Source organism: Lampetra fluviatilis, chromosome 32 (assembly GCF_964198595.1).
Source record: "Lampetra fluviatilis chromosome 32, kcLamFluv1.1, whole genome shotgun sequence".
NCBI lineage: Eukaryota > Metazoa > Chordata > Hyperoartia > Petromyzontiformes > Petromyzontidae > Lampetra > Lampetra fluviatilis.
This window is the reverse complement of record NC_136306.1, coordinates 5,141,911-5,164,820: the sequence shown is the minus strand read 5'-3', so window position 1 is coordinate 5,164,820 and position 22,910 is coordinate 5,141,911. Positions and strand designations below refer to the sequence as shown.

The 22,910-nt window shown below is 49.4% G+C and overlaps 1 protein-coding gene across 2 annotated transcripts in view; it reads right to left on the bottom strand.

The window, feature by feature from the left end:
* Positions 1 to 385: 385 nt before the first annotated feature.
* Positions 386 to 22,910, bottom strand: part of LOC144943677 (voltage-dependent L-type calcium channel subunit alpha-1D-like) — an 86,734-nt gene continuing 64,209 nt past the window's right edge. For both annotated transcript variants that reach the window (XM_078871383.1, XM_078871384.1), the window contains exons 38-44: positions 18,124 to 18,237; positions 17,018 to 17,168; positions 15,719 to 15,986; positions 12,613 to 12,746; positions 10,785 to 10,858; positions 7,929 to 8,051; positions 386 to 793 (exon numbers count right to left, since the gene is read on the bottom strand). In XM_078871383.1, coding sequence (XP_078727509.1) covers positions 548 to 793; positions 7,929 to 8,051; positions 10,785 to 10,858; positions 12,613 to 12,746; positions 15,719 to 15,986; positions 17,018 to 17,168; positions 18,124 to 18,237 — 1,110 coding nt within the window. In that variant the 3' untranslated portion in view covers positions 386 to 547. The remainder of the gene's footprint in view (positions 794 to 7,928; positions 8,052 to 10,784; positions 10,859 to 12,612; positions 12,747 to 15,718; positions 15,987 to 17,017; positions 17,169 to 18,123; positions 18,238 to 22,910) is intronic.

Genomic DNA, 22,910 nt, shown 5'->3' with positions numbered 1-22,910 from the left:
AATCCCACCCAAGTTTCCATAAACGTTCCACAATTGCCAGGCATGATCGGGCATGTGTTCATCAACAAAACCCTGACGTGGATAATAACCTTAACTTTGAGACCTCTCCTGCCAATGGGGTGGACTTTGTGTGAGGAGATTACCCCCCCCCCCGTCAGTGTTCAAGTGGCAAAAGATTTGATGGAAAAAAATTCAAGCCGTAGGGAAACGACACCCTCTTTAGTTGATGGCAATATTAATGACAGCGATATTAATATTTTATCTGAGGAAGCCTTACCGAGTCTCAATACTTTTTTTTTCGGAGAGATCCTGCACTGTGATTTACAATCGGGATGTTTGACCAATTCCTTTTCTTTTTTACGAATACTTAATTCACATGCGGGAAGGAAACCCAAGTGGCCCGGACAGATAAAACCTCGCCACTGCCTATGAATGGGGACAACACTAAAAATAAAATCCCTTCGGGGTTCTGTTGCCAACCTACTTGCTGTACTGCCGCCCACCGTCCTCGCGGTTTTCGCGAAGGTTTAAACGCACCCCAGGAGACTCAAATGGCCGTGGCTTCGTCGTTCGCAACGCCGCGAGAGCGCCGGCCGCCAGGGTCGCGACCCCCCGGAGTTACAGGGGTTGGTGGACACGGAGCGGCGGTGCCACCGTTGGCGTTGATAAGGTCGTACGCCACGCGCTCGGCACGCTCCGGGGGCAGAGCGCACGCGTCGGACAGCTCGCGCTGGGTGAGCTTCACAAAGTCGGCGTCGCTCGCCAGCTCCTGCAGCCCTTCGGAGATCAGCAGCTGTGGGGGGGGCAGAAGGAAGGGGGACATGGGGTTTGGCAGCAGTGGTGAGAAAAGTGGTAACAGTGCTTGTGGGGAGGAAAATGGTGGTGGTTGTGTTGAGAAAGGTGGTGATGGTGATAGGGAAAGTGGTGGATGAAACTTTGTGTTGATGGTTGTCATGGTGGTGTTTGTTTGGGTGAGATTGGTGGTAAAGGCGGTGTGGACAGGTTTGGTCATGGCAGGTTGGCCATAACAAGGAAAGAGAAGTGTTCATGTGCATTTGTTTATGGTGGTGATTGTAGTGATGTGGAAGGTTGAAGAGGTGATTGTGGTTCTGAGATATTGGATATTTTGGTGATGGGGAAGGTGGTGATAGGAGAAGTAGCAGTGATGGAGATGATAATGATCCAGAGGTGGTGTTGGAAATGATTGTGGCAGTGGATAAATCGGTGATGATGATTGTAGTGGTGGATGGGGGGGGGTATTGATAGTTGTGAGGATGAAGAATTCCGTGATTATTGGAGTCGAGGTATAGTTGGTGGTTGGGTTGGTGATAATAGCCACATCATTTATAGTGGTAGCGGAGATGGCGGCGATGGTGGTTGTCATTTTGGTGATGTCAGTAGGTTAAGAGTTGCACGCAAATATAGCTTCATAAGCATCTTCCACATTTCAATACTTAAACTCAACAAGAATCGCATTCGTGTACGGAGCGCTTAATTCGCCATGCAGCAGCAGTGCTCCAATTATATTTTTTGTAGGGCGTCCCAACGGAGGAAACCGCACACATCCCCCCCCCCCTCTTTCCTAAGCGAACCTTGACCCCGTCGAGGGAAACCTCGACTTTCGTTAAAGGCCAAGACCTCCCCCTTTCGCACGCACGGAACAGGTGAATAAAATATTAATAAGCGCTCGGACGGGTGGAGGATACCAATAATAATTGCGCCTGGCACTTGTTCACGCGCATGGGACGTGGCACGCGGGGATCGCGGGAAGGTTTGCCCCACGGCATCTGGGTCGCAGGATCCGAATTGTTTGGCCAGCGGTGTCTTGTCGCGTCCTAATTAGCGTGGTGGTTATTTTTTTTGTTATGGGGGGGGGGGGAGGGTTTTTTTTCATTCCCAGAGCCCCTCCAGCCTGTGGACACTTTACATTTTAGTCGGTGAGAACAGAAATCCCGAAACGTTTTGGCTATGTTATTTAAAATAGCTAATTTGGTATTCATGCCATCATTATGAAAGGCAATTATGAAGGCACTGTATTTCAGACGAAGTAGTCTCACTATCTGGTTCTACTCGGGTGATTTGCGAGTAATTAAAATTTGGACTTGACGCTAGCACGCAAGGCCTACTCTTATTCGAATTACGTCCCGTGACTTTCCACGTCTCCTGAAAACGGGTAGTATTGCTGTCATGTAGTCGAGATGTTTATTCCAAATTATTAGTGTGCCATGTGTTATCCCATGTTCTAGGAGAATGCCCCCTGGAAGATAATATCACAACTATTTTCGATATCCCTTTCGGTGACCTCTCTTCCACATTCCAACAGGCAGCACCTTTCCACACGCCCTGCTACAGAGAGAAATGTTTTGCCGCACGGCAGTCAAACCGATCGTTTTAATTTTCATGAAGTCAGAATTAATCCAGCTGAAGTGAAAAGCTAACGTTTTAATGTGCAGTTATTGTGCAGTGATTGGCAACCAGGATGAGACCATCAACTCGCAACACTTCAGGAACAAATGTAATCATGACTAGGCAGCTGAAACCGGAGGATCTCATTGGTGTTAATCCCGGCTTGGCATCTCGTGACCCCAGACTTGCCCAGCCACTTCGCTACTGGAGCCCTTTTTACCACTAAAAGCAAGAAGCCGGTTAAGTGTAACCAATTTAACTGAACCTTAAAACCAGGTTGTATAAATTACTTGTGTAATCGGGTAAAAACATTTACTCAATTCCTCAAAACGTTGACATAGCTCGTCTCAAGGGATAAGTTCTTTTTTTTTCGAAATGTGGTTAAAATGGTTGCGGAATACAGATTCACGTTATCTCATTTTAATGGGTTAGTGATGAGCGTCATGTCCGAAAGCGACGACCGCCAACCCACTGGGAGGAGATTATGGCTGGAAATAAATATAAATAACGTGCAGAATTTAAATAAACGCAAATAAATCTAAGGAACCCGCGGAGGTTTTTGTTTGGAATGACAAATTGAAAATAGATGAGAATATGTAAATTCAAGTCGCAATAATTAACGCTCAATATCAGTTGAGGTGGCAGGTGGCTCGGGGGGGGGGGGGTGATAATTCCGTGTCAGAGACGGGGAACTGGCACCGCTGAGAACCTGGATTTCGGAAGTCAGGTTCCAGCCACCCGTGATGAAACCAAGATCCCGATATCCAGAGTTGATGTTACAAAGCGAATTAGCAAAGGCTAGCAAACAAAAAAATCTTCATTGGCTCGTCACTTAATGTGGGTTTTTTTTTAAGCTCTGAGAATTAAACTAAATAATAATGACCTCACTCTGTGTGCCCCGAGCATGGACGAAGAGGCACATCGAATCCGTGGACATTCTCAGGTACACGTGATGTTCTGCTTACTGCGAGAGCCCCAAAAGGAAACTGTCTCATCACGTAATACCCCTTATCGCAAATTGGAACTGGAATATAATTGGTAGACAAAAGAAACGATTTAAGTGTTAATTTACCAAAAATTACAACATTATTAACTGGATCGCATAAATATTTATGTATGGCCACGTTTCTCGGTTGCTGTAATGATGAAGTGGCATTCGAGCAATCGAACGCGTATCAAAAAACGTCAACTTAGGAGATGGAACGATAAAATCAACATTTGTGCAGGTATTCTGTGGATTGTCACATCGTGGGATTGTGAGAGATGGCGTCGGCTCTAGGGTAGCCCTTCATCCAGCAGTGGATGCTGTGTATGTCTCTTATAATGGGGCTTCTCAACCGCTAGCTGTCACACCTGCTCTCGCTTGCCATTGCCCGTCTGCCCTTCTGCTCATTGGCCATATTCCCTATTCCCCCACCCGTCTTGATGTTAATTGCGTCTAACGAGGAAGATTCTCTGCGTTCGCCAGCTGCTGTGACCCTAGCAGTCGGCAGACGGCCAATGGCCAGCCTCCGCCAGGTGCCACAGTTTGATTCCCACCACTGGTGCCTGGTTATTTCCGCTGGAGTGTCACGGTTACTAATTAATTACCCCATGGGTGGTGACACAGCCAAGGGCAGCGTGTTTGCCGATTGTTGCAGACGTTCCCGGTTCGAGACCGGTAGCCCCCTCGGTTAATACTGTGGTGGTGTATTAACCAGAATTCTACACACCGTCTGCGCTGCAGCGGATGTCAAAAATACCGTGATGTTAATTTGAAAAAGAGTTTGCCATTGTGTGCCAGTGTCATGATCCCAGTGTGCCACATTTGAAAATATTACCATCAAATTACACATTTGGAATATATGAAGAAATCATCACCCCCTCGAAAAAACTTGGCAAGACCCTCCTAAAAAAGTGTCATCAGACTTCTTGATAATAAAATAATATTTATTTAATTGTGCCATCTGCCGGAGAGTGGATAAGTTTATTTTGGCTTTTTCTCAAATTTATCCCAACTGTGCTCTGCCACGAGACAACGCATCAATTCTGATCTCTCTCAGAGCAGTGCATCTTCGACACGCAACTGGCCGTATTAACACTCATTAATTGGTCGGCTAAAATATATTATTAATATATAGAGGACCGCAGAGCTTTGGGTGGTTGTTGGAAGCTCTGGCTGACTGCCTGGCTGCTGAATTCCCGCTTGTCTGTTTCCTCGGTGATTGCGAGATGCAGCTTGCACAAACGACGGATGACACTATAAAAACAGGGCTTTAGAACTTGCGTTAAACCGCTGTTGCTCCGACTTCGTTATACGAGCCAATAACAAAACCCACCAGGCAGTAGGCAAATGTTTTTTTATATCTCTTCTCGAAGATACAGCCGTCGAGAGGCCTGCCCTCCCGAAACAATCCCCCTGAGACACCAGCGTGTCCAGGCGGTAGTGACGAGTGACGGTGTGCGGCGAGCTCCACACTCCCGCTTTGAATGTCTGCCAAAGGCGCGCCCCTGCTCTGCTGGCCCACAAAACTGCCCTTTGCCCGGGTAGAGTGTGGATTGTGTCGTAGCCACCCTGCGCTTCGACGCAGGCTCCCCCTGCTCGTTCTGGCTGTACAACATGAACAGCTGTTCTGAGGCTCTCCGGCCCTTAGAAACTTTTTAGATAAAAGATTACGCCTTGATGGGGTCCAGCCTGTGAAGCCTCATGCCATGTTGGCATGTTACAAAGTAGAGGGGTCTTCCGAGTCCTCCTTCTCGGGGTATATTTATTTTAAATTACCCACCGCGCAAGAATGCTCGCCAACCCTATGAAACGTTGGAAATGTTTGGTCACTCTCTTGGGCCGTAAAGGCCTGCTTGGCTTGGGCTCATTAAGCCCTCTGTGGCCTCCTCCTCAGAGGAAGATGTTGTCCTCAGGGGGTGTCTCCCCCTCCCGATGCAGGAGAGGGGCCATTAATTGGATGCACTCCTCCATTGAATGCTCCTTCGCCAAGTGGCGAAAGCACGAAGTACGGTTCGCTGGATCCAAGCGCCGCCCACACTGCTGGCACCTCAGATTTGAAGCTTTCGTGACTGCAGGAATCCATACTCCGTTGGTTCTCTCGGTAAAGTCACATAGGTATAAAATCAATTGCGACGTTTCGATCGCAACACAAGCAATCGTCGTCAGGTGAGAAACCATAGCAAGAAAAATTAAAACAATTAACGAGCTGATTACTTGCCATTTGAGGACTTTGCTTGCTCCATCCACTGCGGTTATTGCTGCTATTGAACTCGGGGGACGATTTTCTACGTCCCAACCCACCGTACAGGGGTGAAACCATGCTCGACAAATTCCCTGATGTTGTGGGAGCTGTTATTTTCTGTACCACCCAGCACATCGAAAACTAACAAATGTTGAGATGGCGGATGGGCCCTGTGAGGCGGGTGGGGGTCTCCTGCCCCCCTCTCTCGCCCCTGCAGGGGGGGGGGAGGGGAGGTTGTGGGGTGTAGGGGGCTCCCACCAGGCTGGAAAAAAGGGATTAACGGGAGTGCCCGGTGCAGGATGCAGTTGAAACGTGATGGAATCGGAGTGTGTTTTGTACCACGGTATGAGCAACTAAATATGAACTGAACGTTCCAATACAAACATATTTGCAGATATGCCACCGCTGAGATTTTTGGGTTTGAATCTTGGTTGTGGGTGCCCGTCATTACGTTGGGTTCTCAAGTATAGAGCGAGTCAGTTGACAGCCAGCCACAGTCACAAATGACTGCACAAACCCCCCACCCCCCCATCACACTCAATTTGCTTCGTCAGAGCCTTCACCTCCGATTACAGCCTCGTGGTCATGACTATAATATTAAGTGACACACCAAATTGAATGCGATGGCAGTGTCTTTGTGCAGTCATTGGCAGCTGACATAGAGTATTAAGATTCGCGTGTGCATCAGATACATTCACCTGACTATCATTAAGGCTCGGAGGCACTACAATTTGAAGAAGCCACGGCCGGTGATATGGCCTTAGCAGTAGCGTGTTCGTCGCTTGTTGCGGGAGGTTCAAAGTTCGAATCCAGCAAACCGCCCTGGTTATTACTGCGGGTGTGTTCACCGTAAAGCACTCCGTGCTGCCCGCTTCACAGCGGACGTTATAGATCCTGTGGCGTCGTTTGCAAGAGTAGACTTATTGCTTGCCGGAGTCATGGTTCAAGTTTTTTTTTTTTCTCTCCAAATTTTCCACAAATTACTCAGTCGGGATGATCGGTAGGAGTCATCACCCTCCTGAAACAGGAGACTTGGTGAAGCTTTTCTGTGTAAACAATCAATATAAAAATAATATTAACAAAGATAATTCAAATATATGCTGCAACGGCAAGCCATGAGGACGAATAAGGAGACCAAAATGTACGAGGAAATTGACCAACTTATAAATGGGAGTGAAGCACTGCAACATAACAGTAGGAGATGAATGCGCAGGTGGGTACAGGGAGCAGACACGAGGGGATGATTAATATATTTGGTTTTGCAGTGAGGATTGAGAGAGAATGTCTATTAGATTCCACTGCCAGCAGCGACATGCAGATAATGAATTTCTCTTTCAAAAATGAGTCTGGATAATGGACATCCAGGGGCCCAAATAGAGAGATTGGAAGAAAATTGACTTAATTCTCACAAAACAAATTCCAGCGATGGCAAAGACTTCGTGTGGGGAGGCCTTTATCCAAAAGTTAATATATCACGGCTCACGATGGTGTCTTAACGTGATGATAACGTCACCCGATGACGACGACGCAACGTTGTGACGACGATATCCGTGGATGATTCCAGCTATGAGGCGTGACGTTCGGGTCGATTGCCATGCGACGAACGTTATTTGCAAAGCGTATACTAACCTCACCACGTAGTTTTGAAAGGAAGCTATTGTGGGGACTTTAAAGATAGACTCTGACATCGCCATCACCATCATCTTCTTCAGGGGCTATTCCCTGACCCAAACCGGTGCACTTCGCGCCGTAAGAATTACGAACTCGTGACAATGGCAGTGCAAGCGTAATGCATTTGGAAGGAAGTAATTTAAAATAGCCACTCGCTATTAAACATTGCCTCGGTGAAGCTCGCCACATTTGTCATTAACGTTGCCACGTAACAGAAACAATATACGATTGGATGTATAATAAATAGGCTGTTTTAGACAGGCCCAGTAAACACACAACGTTGGGGAAACGTTGGTTAACGTCCAGGCAACGTTGGCCCAAGGTGAAGCAATGTTGAGCCCAATGTTGGCCCAAAGTTGCATGTTTACACGGGTTGCCCTTCTCAGAGTAGAATGCGAGGGCAGAGAAGTTTTGAATTCTCATTCGGGCAGTTTTCTATTGGTGGACAGCGAGTATCAAACAAATCCTTTTAGAAATCGCACAAACAGGCCAACGTGCCAAGGTCGAATCACCACTCCCGTGACCCACACGGCGTGGAGAAGCCTTCGTCCGTTAGTGGATTGACAAAAGGAGCACATATATACACACATACATCACTCATAACGGTGTGTGTGTGTGAGTTACAGCCTGGATGAGGCTCTCGGCGTTGCTGTTTGCCGGCTGCTGCCTCTGTCCACGCCCCGATCGCCTCCCCGCTCTCGTCGCTCCCCCAGCACGAGCGTGGGATCTGGGGGCGGCAGATGCCCCCTGCGACCGTGGTGGTGAAGTATGGTGGAGGGGGGTGGGGGAGGGCGTGGGGAGAGGAGGTGCACGAGTGGGAAAAAGAAACACGGGAAGTGAGGGGTGATGAATTACGGGCGCGCGCGTGCACCAGTGTGTATATCGGAAATCATTTTAGCCGGGCCACAAAATATTTTCGCACTCTGCACACCGCATCCATTATATCTCTCACTATTGCTGTGGCTACTGATAACTCGCATGCCACCTACTCCAGTCTACGAGCAACCCAGAAAATACTTCCACATTCAGTTTACATCTCGCTAAGGATTATCTTCGAGTGACGTGCTTACTCCAGTCTATGAGCGACCTGCAAAATGTTTACGCACCCAGAACACCACATCCACCAGACACCTCCCGCTACGGCTGCAGCCACTACTAAGTTACGTGCGACCTTCTCCAGTCTACTAATCGGTGAGAAATTCATCTGCTGTGGTGAGGGCGGGGGTGTCATTGATCGAGGCGTCATAACGGACTGTTCATTTTGAACAGCAGACCGTGGGAGCAGAGGCGGGGATGATTGCGGTTGCAGCTTTGCCACTGCAAACATTGAAACAAAGAACTTCATTATTAACACTGCCTCGTTGCAGCAGCAATAGGAACTGCACTTCATAACTCATGTAAATGATCTCACGGAGTTTTCAGTTCAATTCCAAATCTCATTCTACTTTTTTTTTGCTTAATGTTTTATATTATGGGTTTCATATGGCCTGTGATTCGCACCCCCATCTGCAGTATGATGCATTGTCAGGATTCGGTCTCGTGATTGGATCCAAGATTGGATTTTCTTTTTGTGGTGGTGCATCGGGGCACCTCTAGTGGCTGCAGCAGTTATTTTTGAATTTCAAATCTAAAACAACTCGCAGCCCTTTTTGTCAGCAATCCACTGCTGAATGAAGGCATCCTCACAACCATATCAGTCGTGGGGGGTTGTTTGACCACACTTCACACTGTAACTTCATCAGTGCGGTGCGTTCCTGGCATTAGAACGCGGGTCTGCGGGTTCATAGCGCCCCCCCCCGCCCCACCCCTTCCCCCCCTCCCACATGAACCCGGTTAATTAACTGAGGGTGCAGTTCATGAGTAGACCATCATTGAAATGGCAAAAGTTGAAGGTGTGCGGTCATTGACTTGGCTTTATAAAGCTTTCACCTTTGCATGAACAAAATAAAAGGCGGGCCGTTAAAACTTCCAACTCATCCTACGGTGTTTCTCGTTACTGTGCTATCATCCTGGCGCAAGTTCGATTCCCGGCCACGGCTTGCAACAGTGGTGGCAAATTAATTCTGTATCCGGTGCAAGGGCCGAACCTGCTCCAAACGAACTTCCCTGCATGGACGTGTGCGATGACCTGTGGTCAAACAACACCTGTGACTGACCGGGTGGCGCGGGGAGGCATTCCTCCAGCAGTGGATTGACAAAAGGGCCCACGCAGTGCGCATTTACTCGGGTACCACTGTGGTACGGTCACTGACGGTGAGCGGTTTCCGTGGAGACGGCGGCAATGTGGAGGCGATGGCAACCGTGCGTGGTTTGGCACTCCGCCAAACGATCGGTGTAACTTGTATTTTCGTCAAATTATTTTTGTTGCATTCACTTTCCTCTTTACGTCTGTTGTTCTGTTTGCTGTTCAAGTTGCTACGCGCAGGCATCTGGAGATCCACTCGGCTGGCTCTGCAACTACAAATTCAAGCTACAATTACGAATGTTGTTCAGAGTATAACGTCGTGGGGCGCTCGTCCAAGTCATTACGCACGCCTTCGACGCATCTCACATTGGGACCGAGCACTCGGCGCCCAACTCATGACGTTAATAAACATCGAACTTCCAAATGTAATGGCTTCCCCCCCCCCCCCCCCCCAGAGTATCAAAAAATGCATTGCGCAGCAAAAGTTTCGTATTAAACGAAGAAAAATGCAGTGGCTCAGCACGCGCGGTCTTCGTTGGGTTGTATCAGAAACGTTCCCAAAATTGCATTCCTTATTGTTTATGGGCGCGGCTCAAAATGGCAGCACGATACATTAAACTCTCTTATTGAATTCACAGCCTCATTTCATCCTTGCGAGGTTGGAAGGTCCTTTGTAAAGGTGGCGGTGTGCGTGCGCGGGTGTGGGTGGCGGACCGTCCCCTGCATTCCCGTAACCGCAAGCTCACCTTCTCCCGCACATCGCTTGACCTTATTCCGGGACACGTGCCCTTACCCGAGATCAATTATAGCTTTCGTTTAACCCCCGCGCCATCTACTCACGAAACCTCCATCTCCAGCGTATATTTGGCCACTCTCGTGAACCTATATCCTGTGCTTTCTCCGCCCTCCACCTGTGGACCACTCCACCCCGACCCACCCCCCCCCCCCCCCCCCCGAGTCCCGACCGTCGGCCCAGCAAAGAGCGGGTGACGGTCGCCACGATGGGTTAAGACACTGCACATGCAACCCAGAGGTTACCAATTCATTTGAAAGCACGGGGGTGGTTAAAACTACAGCACGAGTGTATTTAATCCTTCCTCACCTCCCGCCCGCCTTTGTCCACCCAGCAGTATTTACTATTTTTGCCACGTAAGACCCACTGAGCGATGTAGCTCTTTTTCAGAAGCGACCTGGCCACAAAAGGATAGCCCAGTGAAGGAAATACAAAGTACTCGAGTGGAGGCCCTTCCGCCAGCAGTGCAAGTGAGCAGTCAGTTGCAGGGCTGCACGTTTACCTTGCTCCTGGGGGCGAGAGGAGTGGAGGAGCCGCCAGCGATGGTAGAATCTCTGGCAGCGTTGTTTTCTAACCCTGCGCACGCCCACACGGGGAAAACCGACGGTGATTTTTAAAAAAATGTTGAAGATATAACATATAACGTGTAAATTGTCTAATAACTTCAAACAGGGCCCACTCAGCCTTAATGTAAATGGTCCCATCGGCGAAACAAAGAATTTAGAGCCTCCAAATAAAAAGGAACCTCGTAATACACCGACCTTTTGTTGTTATTTGTTATAACGTCGGTGACTCGCGTGTACGCGTGATTGTGTGTTACCCATTGTATTTGTGCTTCATGGCACGTCTGTAAAAATTGTTACGGGAAAAAAACGGCAGTCTTAATTTGTATCCCCTCTCGGCTTTCCGCCCCGGTCCCGCCCCCGCACCTCCTACAGCTGGATCTGTTCTCAAAAGCCACTGCATTCATGTGGGGGTCAAGGCCAAGTTGTAGGGTCGTGGCAACAGTCTCTTCTCTAGCAGTGCATTGACTAAAATATTTTTTTAAAATGCACTTTTCATTAAAAATGTCGCTCCAACCAAAAATGTATTTCTCTAGCGATCGGTCCAGGGTTCTTTTGCTAAATGCAGGTATTTTCCAAACTGCAACGTTAAAAAAATTTAAATATTGGCCACGTAAATCAACCAGGCCCAAATTTGTCCACTTAAGGTGTTACCCGCAATTCTGATAACCGAGTTGCGAGCCCACGTTCACCCGCAAGAGGCAATCTTGGTGGCACGAGAACAACAGTAGCAGAAGGGGTAATTATATTTTATATCGGAAATTTTGCCCATCCAAAACAGAAACAAGCTGGTAAGCCAGTGGATTAATAGAGCCTCTGTGATTTTTAGTGGGTTTGGCTTTACGAAGAAATGTCCGCAATGGAAACAAAGCACCCTCCAACATATGATTACGTTCAGGGCACACGGCCTCCGACACCTGCATGCGAAACTCGCTAGCGTACAACATAACATTACACATTTTCACTGATTTTTTTTTTAATGATTTCATTGCCATTCTTGTCAAAAAAAAGCTACACAGATTTGGAGTTGGTATTGATAGGTACTGTTGATTTTCGTAACAATTGCTCATCATTATTTATTAATTCCGCACCTCCCATGCTCTACATCTGGATTGATTTTGGGGGGTTTGTATTTTTTTGGTAAACATGAGTGTTTTACGGACAGACACACAGACGGACAGCTGGGCAAGTGTACGGACGGACACATGGGATAGATAAATGGGACAGACAGACTGATCGATGAATACACGGATGGAAGGACATACGCACACACACAGATGCATGGATGGACATGCAGACCAACAGGCAGACAAACGGATGGACACGGACAAGGTGCCATCCATTTAGTACGTACGCAAAAATCTGTCAGCTTCACCCCCCCCCCCACCTGCGTACGTACGCCTGACGCGCTCCGCTCCCCCCGAATCTTATAGGGCGGCCGATATTTAATCCACGCAGAAATGATCAAGGATTAATAATGTAGACAAATTATTATCGAGGCTTCACCCCCCCCCCCCCCGTTTCCTATGCGTACGCACATTGTCAGTAGACCCCAAGCATACGCATTTGGGTTAACCCCTCCTCCCCCCTCCATGCGTACGTACGAAATGGATGGGCCCCCAGACAGACACTCGCACACAAGGACTTAATCTATCCTTCGCACGGCAACAAGTACCCAGCCGGCTCACTTAAAATAATGTAGAAAAGCGGAAGAAAATCAAATTATGACGAGACAGGAGGTGGGGGACACACACACATCCCCCCCACCTGCAATGGCCTGTGTCTGGAGGCAAATCTGGTCCACGTCCTCCCCGTCGCCGTGACAACGGTTGCCGGGCGGCAGCTCCAGTTCGCGCTCGATGACGACGGCCTCACGATGGGACCGCCGGGCCGTCACGCTCCTGCCCGCGCGTAAACTCATTACCCCCTCCTCGTCGTCGTCATCGTCGCTGTCATTATGACTCTTATTAAAGTCAGTTTTGCCGTTCTCGAAGGCGTCATTATTAATGTGTCGGGACCGTCGGGGGAGGTGGGGGGGGGTTGCGCGGGGGGAGAAGGGTTAGAGGATGGAGACGCTCTGGAGGGTATGGGGAGTGTAAATGAAGGAGATTTGTGATTTGTCTCAAGTATCGCAAGTCCAGTGTGGCAAGCGTGGTCAGCTTCGTCGGGATTTGTCTTCGTCACCATCGCCTTAATCATCGTCATTATTTGGAGTGGCATAATCTACAGCACCGTCCTCGTAATCGGACGCAACAGTCGTCACTGGCGGCAGCAACGAGTTCTGCAGCAGCGACGACATCGTCATTGACGTCGGCAAAAAACATCAAGTGCTACAAGTACAACTCGAAGAACAAAATCTGCAGCAGCATCAACAGCGGCAGTAATATATCTTTATCCTCGTAACCATCATCATCATTACTTTCATCGGCGACTTTTATATCATCAACATCATCTGCGTCTATCGGTAGTTTGAAAAAAACCACTCAACACGGTCCCTTCCCTGCCCATCTCCACCGTCATCGCCACCTGTCGCATCGACCATCGCCTTCCCACCACAAAAAATAATCGGTGCCTTGGGGAGCAGAGGTCACAACAGCAACAGCAGCAGCCGCTCTCCCATCCCTCCATTGACATGCACACAAAGACAAAGGTACCCCGTATAGCCTTGTCCAGACTTATGGGGCAGGTGCCATTCGCGAATACCTATGGAAGGCTACCTGCCACGGCACACAATGGGGGTGGTGGCCAGCACCACTCCCGGCCGCCTATCTCCCCAATGCTGATATCTGACAGACTGCACCAGGCACTAAATTAAGGCTGAGTCGATCTAAGGGAGACCCCCAGGACTGGGAGCAGATATTTGTAATCGGTGTGTGGTTTCACGAGGGGGAATGGAACGCCGGTCACCGGGTTCGTAGCGCAATGCGCTAACCATCACACTCGCCACTGTTGGGGTAAAACACCCACGCAGAACACACACGCAAGCAAACGCTCACACACTGAAACACACGTGCTAAAAGATACAAACGCACTGAAACGCACACACTGAAATACGCGAACATAAGAACATACACATGCAAACACACACTCAAAACGCACGCACGCAAACACGTGCACACAAAAACGCACACACGCACACAAACATGCGCACTCAATTACACTCAAAACACAATTACACAGTCTCAAACACGCGCGCGCTCGGACATCTCAAATGAATTTGGCTGTGGGACGGCAGCTGTCGGCGATGCGCGTGTTGACATTTTGCGCCAAAGTCATCTTGGGGTTGCTGTGGCTTTGTGTGATGTAAACAACAACAACAAGACCACAATAATGATGAAATCTCTTCCGCCGACGCCGCGTGGGTAGCCTGGACCTTGGGCAAACAAAACTCGACGTGATGGATAATACAACTCCATTACTTGGCGGGAGACGTCTCTACATATACAGCGCACCACTGCGGCCTGAAAAAGGAAAATCAAAATGATGGGCGAAGTTTTGGCCAATGGCCCTTCTTTGTGACACGTCGAAAAATGTGCTACGTTGATCATGAGCAGGAACCGAGGGTCACCGAGTTCGTAGCGCAGTGCTGCGATATTCTTTGTATAAAAGGTCGGATATTGTTGTTGTTTGGGCACCACTGTCAATGCAGCAGCAGCAGCAAGAGCATCAACAAAAGATGTTGTAATCTTTAATACATCGAGGACTGCAGACCCTGGGCCACTTGTATGATATCGCATTGTACCAATGTATACATTTATTTTATTGGCCCCTACACACCGCACCAGGTACTCATTCAAGGCCGAGTTAATCTCGGGTTTTTCCGCTAATCTTCGTACCGCTCTGCAATGTGATACGTTGCATTGCAATCGGGGTGCCATTCCATTGCGGTTAATGTACCGCATTGTGTTGCATTGTAGTTTTATGTACCGCGTTGCATTTTTCTCTGTCAATATTGGTTTTTATGCTGCGGCGCATTCCATTGACATAGATGTATTGCGGATAGCAGGGTACATAAACAGAATATTAATAGGAATAATGAGAGAAAGGCAAGACACGTTTCTTGGACTTGCTATGAGATGACAAGAGACTGAATATGAATGTGACTGGGACCATTACAGGTACAAGAAGCCAGCCAATTAAGTTCACTATAAGGAATTTATATGCAACTGGGAGGAGCATCTAATGCAAATATTGTGGACAGAGCTACATGGAAGAAAGGCCACGATCACTGACGTCTTTGAGAAACAACGTGGCGCACACAGAAAGAGAGCATTGCACTTCATTGTGATTCATCTTATTTCAGTGCATTACACTGGTCAACACGCTTTTTCTGGCATAAGGTATTCCAACGGTTTTAAGGTAATTTTGGGGTGCTGATTCCAAATCTGGCATCAGTTTTTGTCTATCACATCAGGTTTTTGAGATATCAAATATTGCATTTTCAATAAAAACTGCAGAAGAAAAATATTAAATAAATGTGGATATCTACATAAAATGATGTTATAAACACACTATCCTAAAAATACAGCACCATATTTTAACATTAAAGCAGTCACTGACTCGCAACAACTTGCAATCATAAGTGACAGAGTTAATTTCGGGTAAAATCAATGAAAATGGGGTATGCCGCTAGCATAAAAATGATGTGATAGAGCAAATCTGAGATCAGATTTGGAATCAGCACCCTGAAATTAGTCTAAAACAGCTGCAAAAGTCCAGGCAAGAATTTTTTTTTTTGTTGACCAGTGTTATTCTATCGTTTCATTGCATTGCACCGCATCGCGCGAGATTGCATCGCATCGGGCCGCAAAGCGTCGCGACCGATTGCGTAGACCGCGTCGCGTGCGGCACACGGCGTCGAAACGCAACTCACCGCACGGAGCCTTCGGCTGTGGGTGGCAACCCGGCACCACCACCGGCGACACCAACACCACCACCGGCACCGCCGTTGACAGCGCCGCGGGCACCGGCGTAGCGGCGGTCCTGGGCCCCGCGCGGGCCCCCCGCGTGGGCCCCCCACTGCTGGGCCGAGTTGTTGTTGTGGTTGACGTTGTTCTCGGGCAACGGCGTCAGCGGAATATCCTCGCCGTCCGCGTCGGGGGCGAAGAGGTCGTCCTGCAGGTACGAGTTCACCACGGGCACTGGGGCACGGGGTGGGGGCGGGGGTCGGGGGGCAGAGGTCACAGGCCAGCAGTGCAGGTGTGCTCAAGGTTCACGGAGGGTGCTCATGGGGGTCAAGGTTTCATGGCCGGGTGCAAGCGAAGTCAGTGCGGGTTTGGCAAAGAGGGTGCGGTGCAGATGTCACTCGCCACGGATGTTAGCCACAGCCCAGAATTGAGCTTGGGTCACAGGCTTGATAACAATAACGATAATTTAAACTTGTATTGCCCCGCCGCCGCACTGAATTCACTCGCTCTCGAAGAAAGAGAACCACAGACGAGCTGGAAGTAAGCAGCGAGGCTGTGAGCCAGTGCCAAATTCTCCTCCAAGCTCTGCGGTCTTCTCTCTCGCAAGGTGTTATCGGTCCATTAACGAGTGCCTACATGTGGGAGGAAACCAGAACATCTGGTGAAAACCCACACGTGTGACAGGGGGCGACAATCTACCCAGAAAAATGGAACAGGTGGGTGTCCACATTTGCTGTACCGCCTTCTCCTGGCGAGCCAGGGAGTTTCACAACATCTGTGCAATGCACCAACCCTCTCGGCCTCCACATTGCTGGATTACAGACCACGTGCGGCGTAGCCACCACCATCGGCCAGCTATGGCGTCCATAGCGCGGTGTGCTAATCGCTGCATCACCGCTCCTCCACAGCAGCGACTACACATCGATTAAACGACAGAGTTGGAAAACTCGGTGAATCAGAATATTGAGACTGGAGGAATCTGATGAGCTGTAAAGTAGGAGCGGGTCAGGACGTTACAACAACAAACAATACCAAAACACGATAAGAGTGCAGAGTATAGGAAAGGTTAACAAATCACTTTAAAAAAATAGACAAATAAAACGTAACTATGTTTTATCCTACCAGGTAAAGCCCACTACGCTATCAACTTCTTTTTCAGATGCAACCTGGCCACAAATGATAGCTCAACGAAGTGGCTTATCACGTGGGCACATTTATAGCAGCACGCTGCTGAATGAGAGCGTCGCGCAGCGCCGGGTCCTCACCCATCATGGGGCGGCGCTGGGCGTTGGGCGAGCCACCCTTCTGGATCTGCAGCGGGCGCTGGGTGGTGCGGGCAGGCGATGGAGAGCCGCGCCGCTCGTTGACGCCCAGAGGGTAGAAGTTCACGTTGTTGGGGATGCCTCCGTGTGACCTCTGCGGCCCGTCGGGGGTCGATGCGGAAACAGCAAGGGAGAGAGAGAGCGAGAGAGAAGTCACGCACGTGCGCGGACGGTGCATTTGTCCCCGGAAGTGTGGAATTGGCGATAATTAAGTTTGCGCGTTCCAAGCCGCACAGCGAGATGAGGTCTTGCGTGACGGTGTCGCGAGGAGGCGAGGTTCGTGCGTGGCGTGAGCGTGAGCGCCCAGGCCGAGGGAGCTTTTCCATTGCCAACCCAACTTTATCCTAAAATGTAATTACCATTGGAACTTGTTAACAAGAGTTATCGTGACCCCCGTGTTGCAGACAGATGGACATACAGACAGACTGATGGACAGAGCTGATCCTATATAAACGATTTAATTAAGTCACAAATTCTGGGTCACGATTCAATTCAATAATCTATTCGTGGCTTCGTCTCATTCTTGCCGTGTGGTGATAATAGTAGTGATGGCAATGGTTATAAACACTGGCTGATGACGATTGTGACAATGACGACATTGACGACATTGATGATAATAATGATGATGGTGACATCCTCATTACATGTGCTGATGTACGGTATTGATTTAAATTTTGAAATCGCAGTTGCAGAACCGAAGGCTCAAATGCCCAAAATGTTGGACGGCCAGCAACAAACGGCACTACTGAAGGTGTTAGAGATAAGAGGGTAACATGTTTATTGAATTGAGTAAGGTGATAATAAGAGCAGGGTAAAAGAGACGATGACGGAAGGGAATTCGAGGGAAAGAGAAGCGTTGTTACTTGCAGCGTGGCGAGCGAGTGAGTTTTGTCGTGACCCGCGGTGTTGGTGATACGAGTGTGTGAGCGGGTGCGCGGGTGAGCGTTGTCGCGACGGGCAGCGTAGCGGTCGAACACGGTGCGGGCGAGACGACGACAACGACGACAGCGACGTGAAAGACGACGCGGCGACGAGGGCGACGCGCTGACCGCGAAGACGTCGTCGTCCTCGTCGCCGTCGAGCGTCCGCTCCAGCTCCTGCAGGTCACCGGAGATGGCGCGGCGGATCTCGGGTCCTGCGTCGTGCAGCGTCCGAAGTCCGGCCTGGCGACGCACGCGGGTGGGGGGGTGGGGGGGGGGCGCGGGGGTCACACGAAGGGGTTATTCCTTTCAAGTCTGGGTCGGTGGCTCAGAAATTATCTGTGCCCCCAGGCGCACCGCATGGCATAGTATTACGGTGAACTTCTTTCGCACCATACGTAGCCAATCGTGCTAATCGGAGGTGTGGGGGAAGGACAGCAATACTCGAGCCGTGGCTGCGGCGACGAGACAGTCGACCAGCAACCCGGAAAATATTCAGTGAGAAATGGAGGCCTGGTTAGACGAGGAAGAGAGAGTACGAGACTCGAGTCCATCTTGGGCGGATGTAGCCCCCCCCCCACGTCCCCCACCCCCCTCGTCGCTACGCGTCGTTCATTCGGCTCGACGGTCACTGTCCTACAATGGGTTTTGTTTAAAATAGTTTTTTTTTTTATAAAATTCCATTTCTTCCATTGGCGTTGTGCCATAAGGTGAAGACATTCGGAACTCAGTTAGCTATCAGGGCACCACCTTAAGTCAGAGAACGATGCCAGAGAGGTACAATAATTATAAAGTCATTCATTTATACCTTTGTCTGCCAATATTGTTTGCCGCATGGCAATGAAAGCACATTTTTGAATCTTGACTTAAAGCTTTCGTGACTGCAGGAATTCATATTCTTGGGTCTTTCGGTAAAGTCACGTAGATAGGTTCAAATAAAAGAACAAAAATAACCAAAAACTACGACGTTTCGATCGCAACACAAGCATCAGGACGGCATCAGGACGATTGCTTGTGTTGTGATCGAAACGTCGTAGTTTTTTGTTATTTTTGTTCTTTTCTTTGAACCTATCTACGTGACTTTACCAAAAGACCCAAGCATAGACATTTTTTGAAGTCTCAGAACTGCTGGATGATCCACATTCATTGAAGAACTGAATTTACTCTTTCTGGTTGTAATTCAGCCGGGTGAGAGCCTAATGAGACAATTCTCCTCTTCGAGGGAGCCGTCGGTCGCAGTGGAAAATGCATAACCAAAAAACGATTTTCGTATGATGTGCAGCCGTTGGTGACTGAGTTGAGACCATCGACTCGTCATCACAATCAGGCCACGATAAATCCACTGCTAGAAGAAGGCCTCCCAAAGCTATCGCCATGACCATCATCAACAACCCACTGCGCTTTATTCACTGGTGGATGAAACAGAATTCAGCCAGGATCACAGCGGTGCGTTCTGACCTCCTCTGACCTCTGAGCCACCGGGCCATCTCTCGGATGGGAGGAGGAGACGTTGATTGGCAGAGTCGACCACCGCTCCCCCCACAAACCGCGTTTTAAACTCCTAACCCTGCGAGTGGAAACCGCTCGGACGAAGCCGCGTGTTCAAATTCCGCTTTTCACGGGGAGGATGAATTTAAACCGATTCAGGAAGACGCCACGCGCTCCCCCACTCTGCATGCAGGATGGCAGCAGCGGCGGCAGCGGCGGCGGCGGCGGCAGGGACGCCTTCGGTGTAACGAGCGGAGCGGGCGCTATCTCCTAACCACTTTTTGCACAAAAGCGCAATCGCTCCGCGCGCCTCCTGCGCTCCCCACCGCCGTTGGCCGAGATCCGCCCGCGCGCTAAGTGGCTTGGTCGCCCGCAGGACGTGGAACCACGCCGCCGGGGTTTCTATTTTATCGGTTCTCTCCGTTGGCGGCAACGCCTCGTTCGATAAGCCGAGACGCGCAATTTCAGCTTTGATTTGGTGAAAGTCTGCCGTCTCCTCGCGCTCCATCAAAACCAGGGATTCGTTTCTCTCCTCGATTATATATTAGGGTTTGGCGTGAAATATATTGATATAAGGCACTACCACTAGAGCAAAATGTGTGCCTACCCATAATAATTGTAGCCTATTTAGGTGATTCCTTACATAATTTCATCCTACACGATTGTACCCTACGTCGTTGTACCCTACGTTTTTGTACCTTACGGTATTGGAGCCTTTGGTATCACACCCTACGTTATCGTACCCTGTTATCTCACCCTCCGTTCTCGTACGCCCCTCTGTGATCGCTCCCTATATTCGTACAAACCAGGGCAGTGTCGTGAGGACACAATAAGGCGCGATGGGTGTCTGTGTGTGTGTGGTGTGCGAAAAATAATTCCCAGAAACAGCGTTCCGGACCGTTCCGTCTGAAATTAAGCGGCGCTCATAACTGAGCGGCTGCTGTCCGTGACAGACGCTCGCACTCATCGGCATCTGTCTCGCGAGCAGTCCCCCATTAAAACTGCTTACATTGTCCCACCAACTCATCCGTATTCCCCTCTTCCCTTCCACCCTCGTCACATCTCCAGCTGCGCACCCTCCGAGGACGTGTCCCGCATTGCTCCGCCGTCCCCACGCTCGCGCATTCTTCCTCTCAGCTGCTCCGCCGTGGAGCTCATTCCCTCATCCCACCCAGCGGATTCTTTATTCTTCCTCTTATTGGGCCAGCCAAATGGTTCTGATCCTTCTGTTACGGTAGCTTCAACGTCAACGACAGCAGGCACTATGCCGTCGCTGCCTCTATCAGAGAATGCAATTTCTGGACATTTGCCGATTTAGTTGTTCTCCTCTTGCTCCCTTCCCCTCCCAGTTGGAATTACGCGCCCCTATCGACGCGTGATGGAAAAGTGGCGCTCACGCCGCCCCCCCCCCCAAATCGAATCAGATCCACTGTCGAGTTTGAGCCTCGGCCAAATAAGATTCTGCGCCGTCAGGCCGCCCGCCTGACCATCCTTCACGGGAACGGCGCGCGATAACGCGTCCCCGTTTCATTACCGCCGGCGCGCAGGGACGGAGCGGCGCTCTCAATTGAACGGGAAGTGGATTTCTCTTTTAATTATTAATATTCTTCTTCTTCTCACGCGAGCCGCAGAGAGCGGCGGGGCGCGGTGGGAGCCGTAATCTCTTCATCTTCCAATCTCGGGATTAACGCGAGTAGTTTTATTTTTCTCATCCTGCAATCGCCGACAACCCACGAAAGGAAACCAAGAGCGTCCTCGCGGTGGCGTTATTGATGATGACGATGACGGCGGCGGCGAAGGATGTTGCGGTGAACAAGTTGAAGGCGATTACGAAGACAGAAGATGGTGAACGTGTCGAAAAAACTAAGATTTTGATGATTATGGGGAATATAGATTTTTTTTCAACGACAATGGCAGTGATGATGGCAGAGATTACGACGATGACTTGAGCTCATAATCCTATTGCCCGATAATTCTTTATTTTTTTTAAACTCGACACATTCGTCGGCAACACCGTGGCTTTAAAAGGAAAAAAATATATATATAAGTGGCGATGGCCCTTTCTCATGGCATGTAACAGCACCGTTTTTATGAAGGGCATTTGCTCGAAACGTCGCCTGTTAAATATTGTTTTCCTATTAAATATTGTTTTCCTTTTAGAGCCAGTTATTGACGAACGTATTGAGTTGCTTCGTGAACTGTGTTCGTGCACCACTGCCAACGCAGCAGCGGCAGCAGCAGCAGCTTTGTGCAATGTTTAATGGAGAGCACAGATGCTGACGATAGGTGATGTTTATAACGATCGAAATAACATGTTGTTGACTGATAACCATGGATAGATAGGGCCGGTGTGCTGACCGCTCAATAGCACTCAACTTGGACATATCTCTTCAGAATGTATTTTTTTCTTGGCTGGAGAGCCCTAAACTCCTTAATTATTTCACCAACCACTGAAGTTTTAACGCGAAAATGGCGATAACGGCGATGGTAATGATGATAATGATAATTGCAGGCACAAGTCCCGTGCGCAAGGACGCCTTCCCAGCCTCACGCACACCTGCAAAGCTGCGGGGTCAATTTAACAGCAGGAAAATGAGCCAATTACACAGCACGCTCGCGTGACCGATTTGCATATTTATTTATTTTTGGCCGGCGAGTCGAATTTTAATTCAGGAATTTCCGAGCGGGGTCTGTCCTCGTCGGAGGAGGGTTTGGAGACGACCACGACGACGACGCGTTTATTTTTAACGGATTCGTGTGAATCGGGCCAATGCCCGGAGGCGGGCGGGAAACTTTGCGGGTGACAAGGGGAGACGCTCGCTCGCTCGCTCACTCGCTCGGTCACGCACGGAGAGGGCCGAACGTTGGGGTCCATCCTTGGGTCTGAGCCAGTTTTTGCAACAGACCAAAGACGGTGCTGTTTACTCAGAAGAGCTTACTCCCTGCGTGATCAGCGCGGCGCATTCCCGATGGCCTGGACTCATTAGGAGTGCATGAAAACAAATTCTCACACTTGCTGGTGTACACGCACGGAGACGCGCCGTTTAAACAAATAGATCACGAGAGATCGCGACCGTCAAACTCTTGAATTTTTTTGTTTATGCAAATGACTCAACCGCCAATCACCGCAAACACAAGATTTCACGCTACAAGCTCGAAGACGTCAAAAATTTCAGCGCTTGCCATCTCAGATTAGCCGAGCCCATCGCGAATAAAATTATATTTTTGCATAATAACGCCCGGGCAAAGTCACAACGGTGGGACAAGCGTAATTTTTTAAAAGAAGAAAACTCTGACCCCCACGTCACAACCTTCTGTCCTACGACCGCTGCTTGATTGAATTCGGCACGTCGCGTTCTCTCGGTGGACGCTCCCTTGGAGGCCGCGGTGTTCCCAGAACTCAAACACTCTGCGAGTGACGGGGGAAC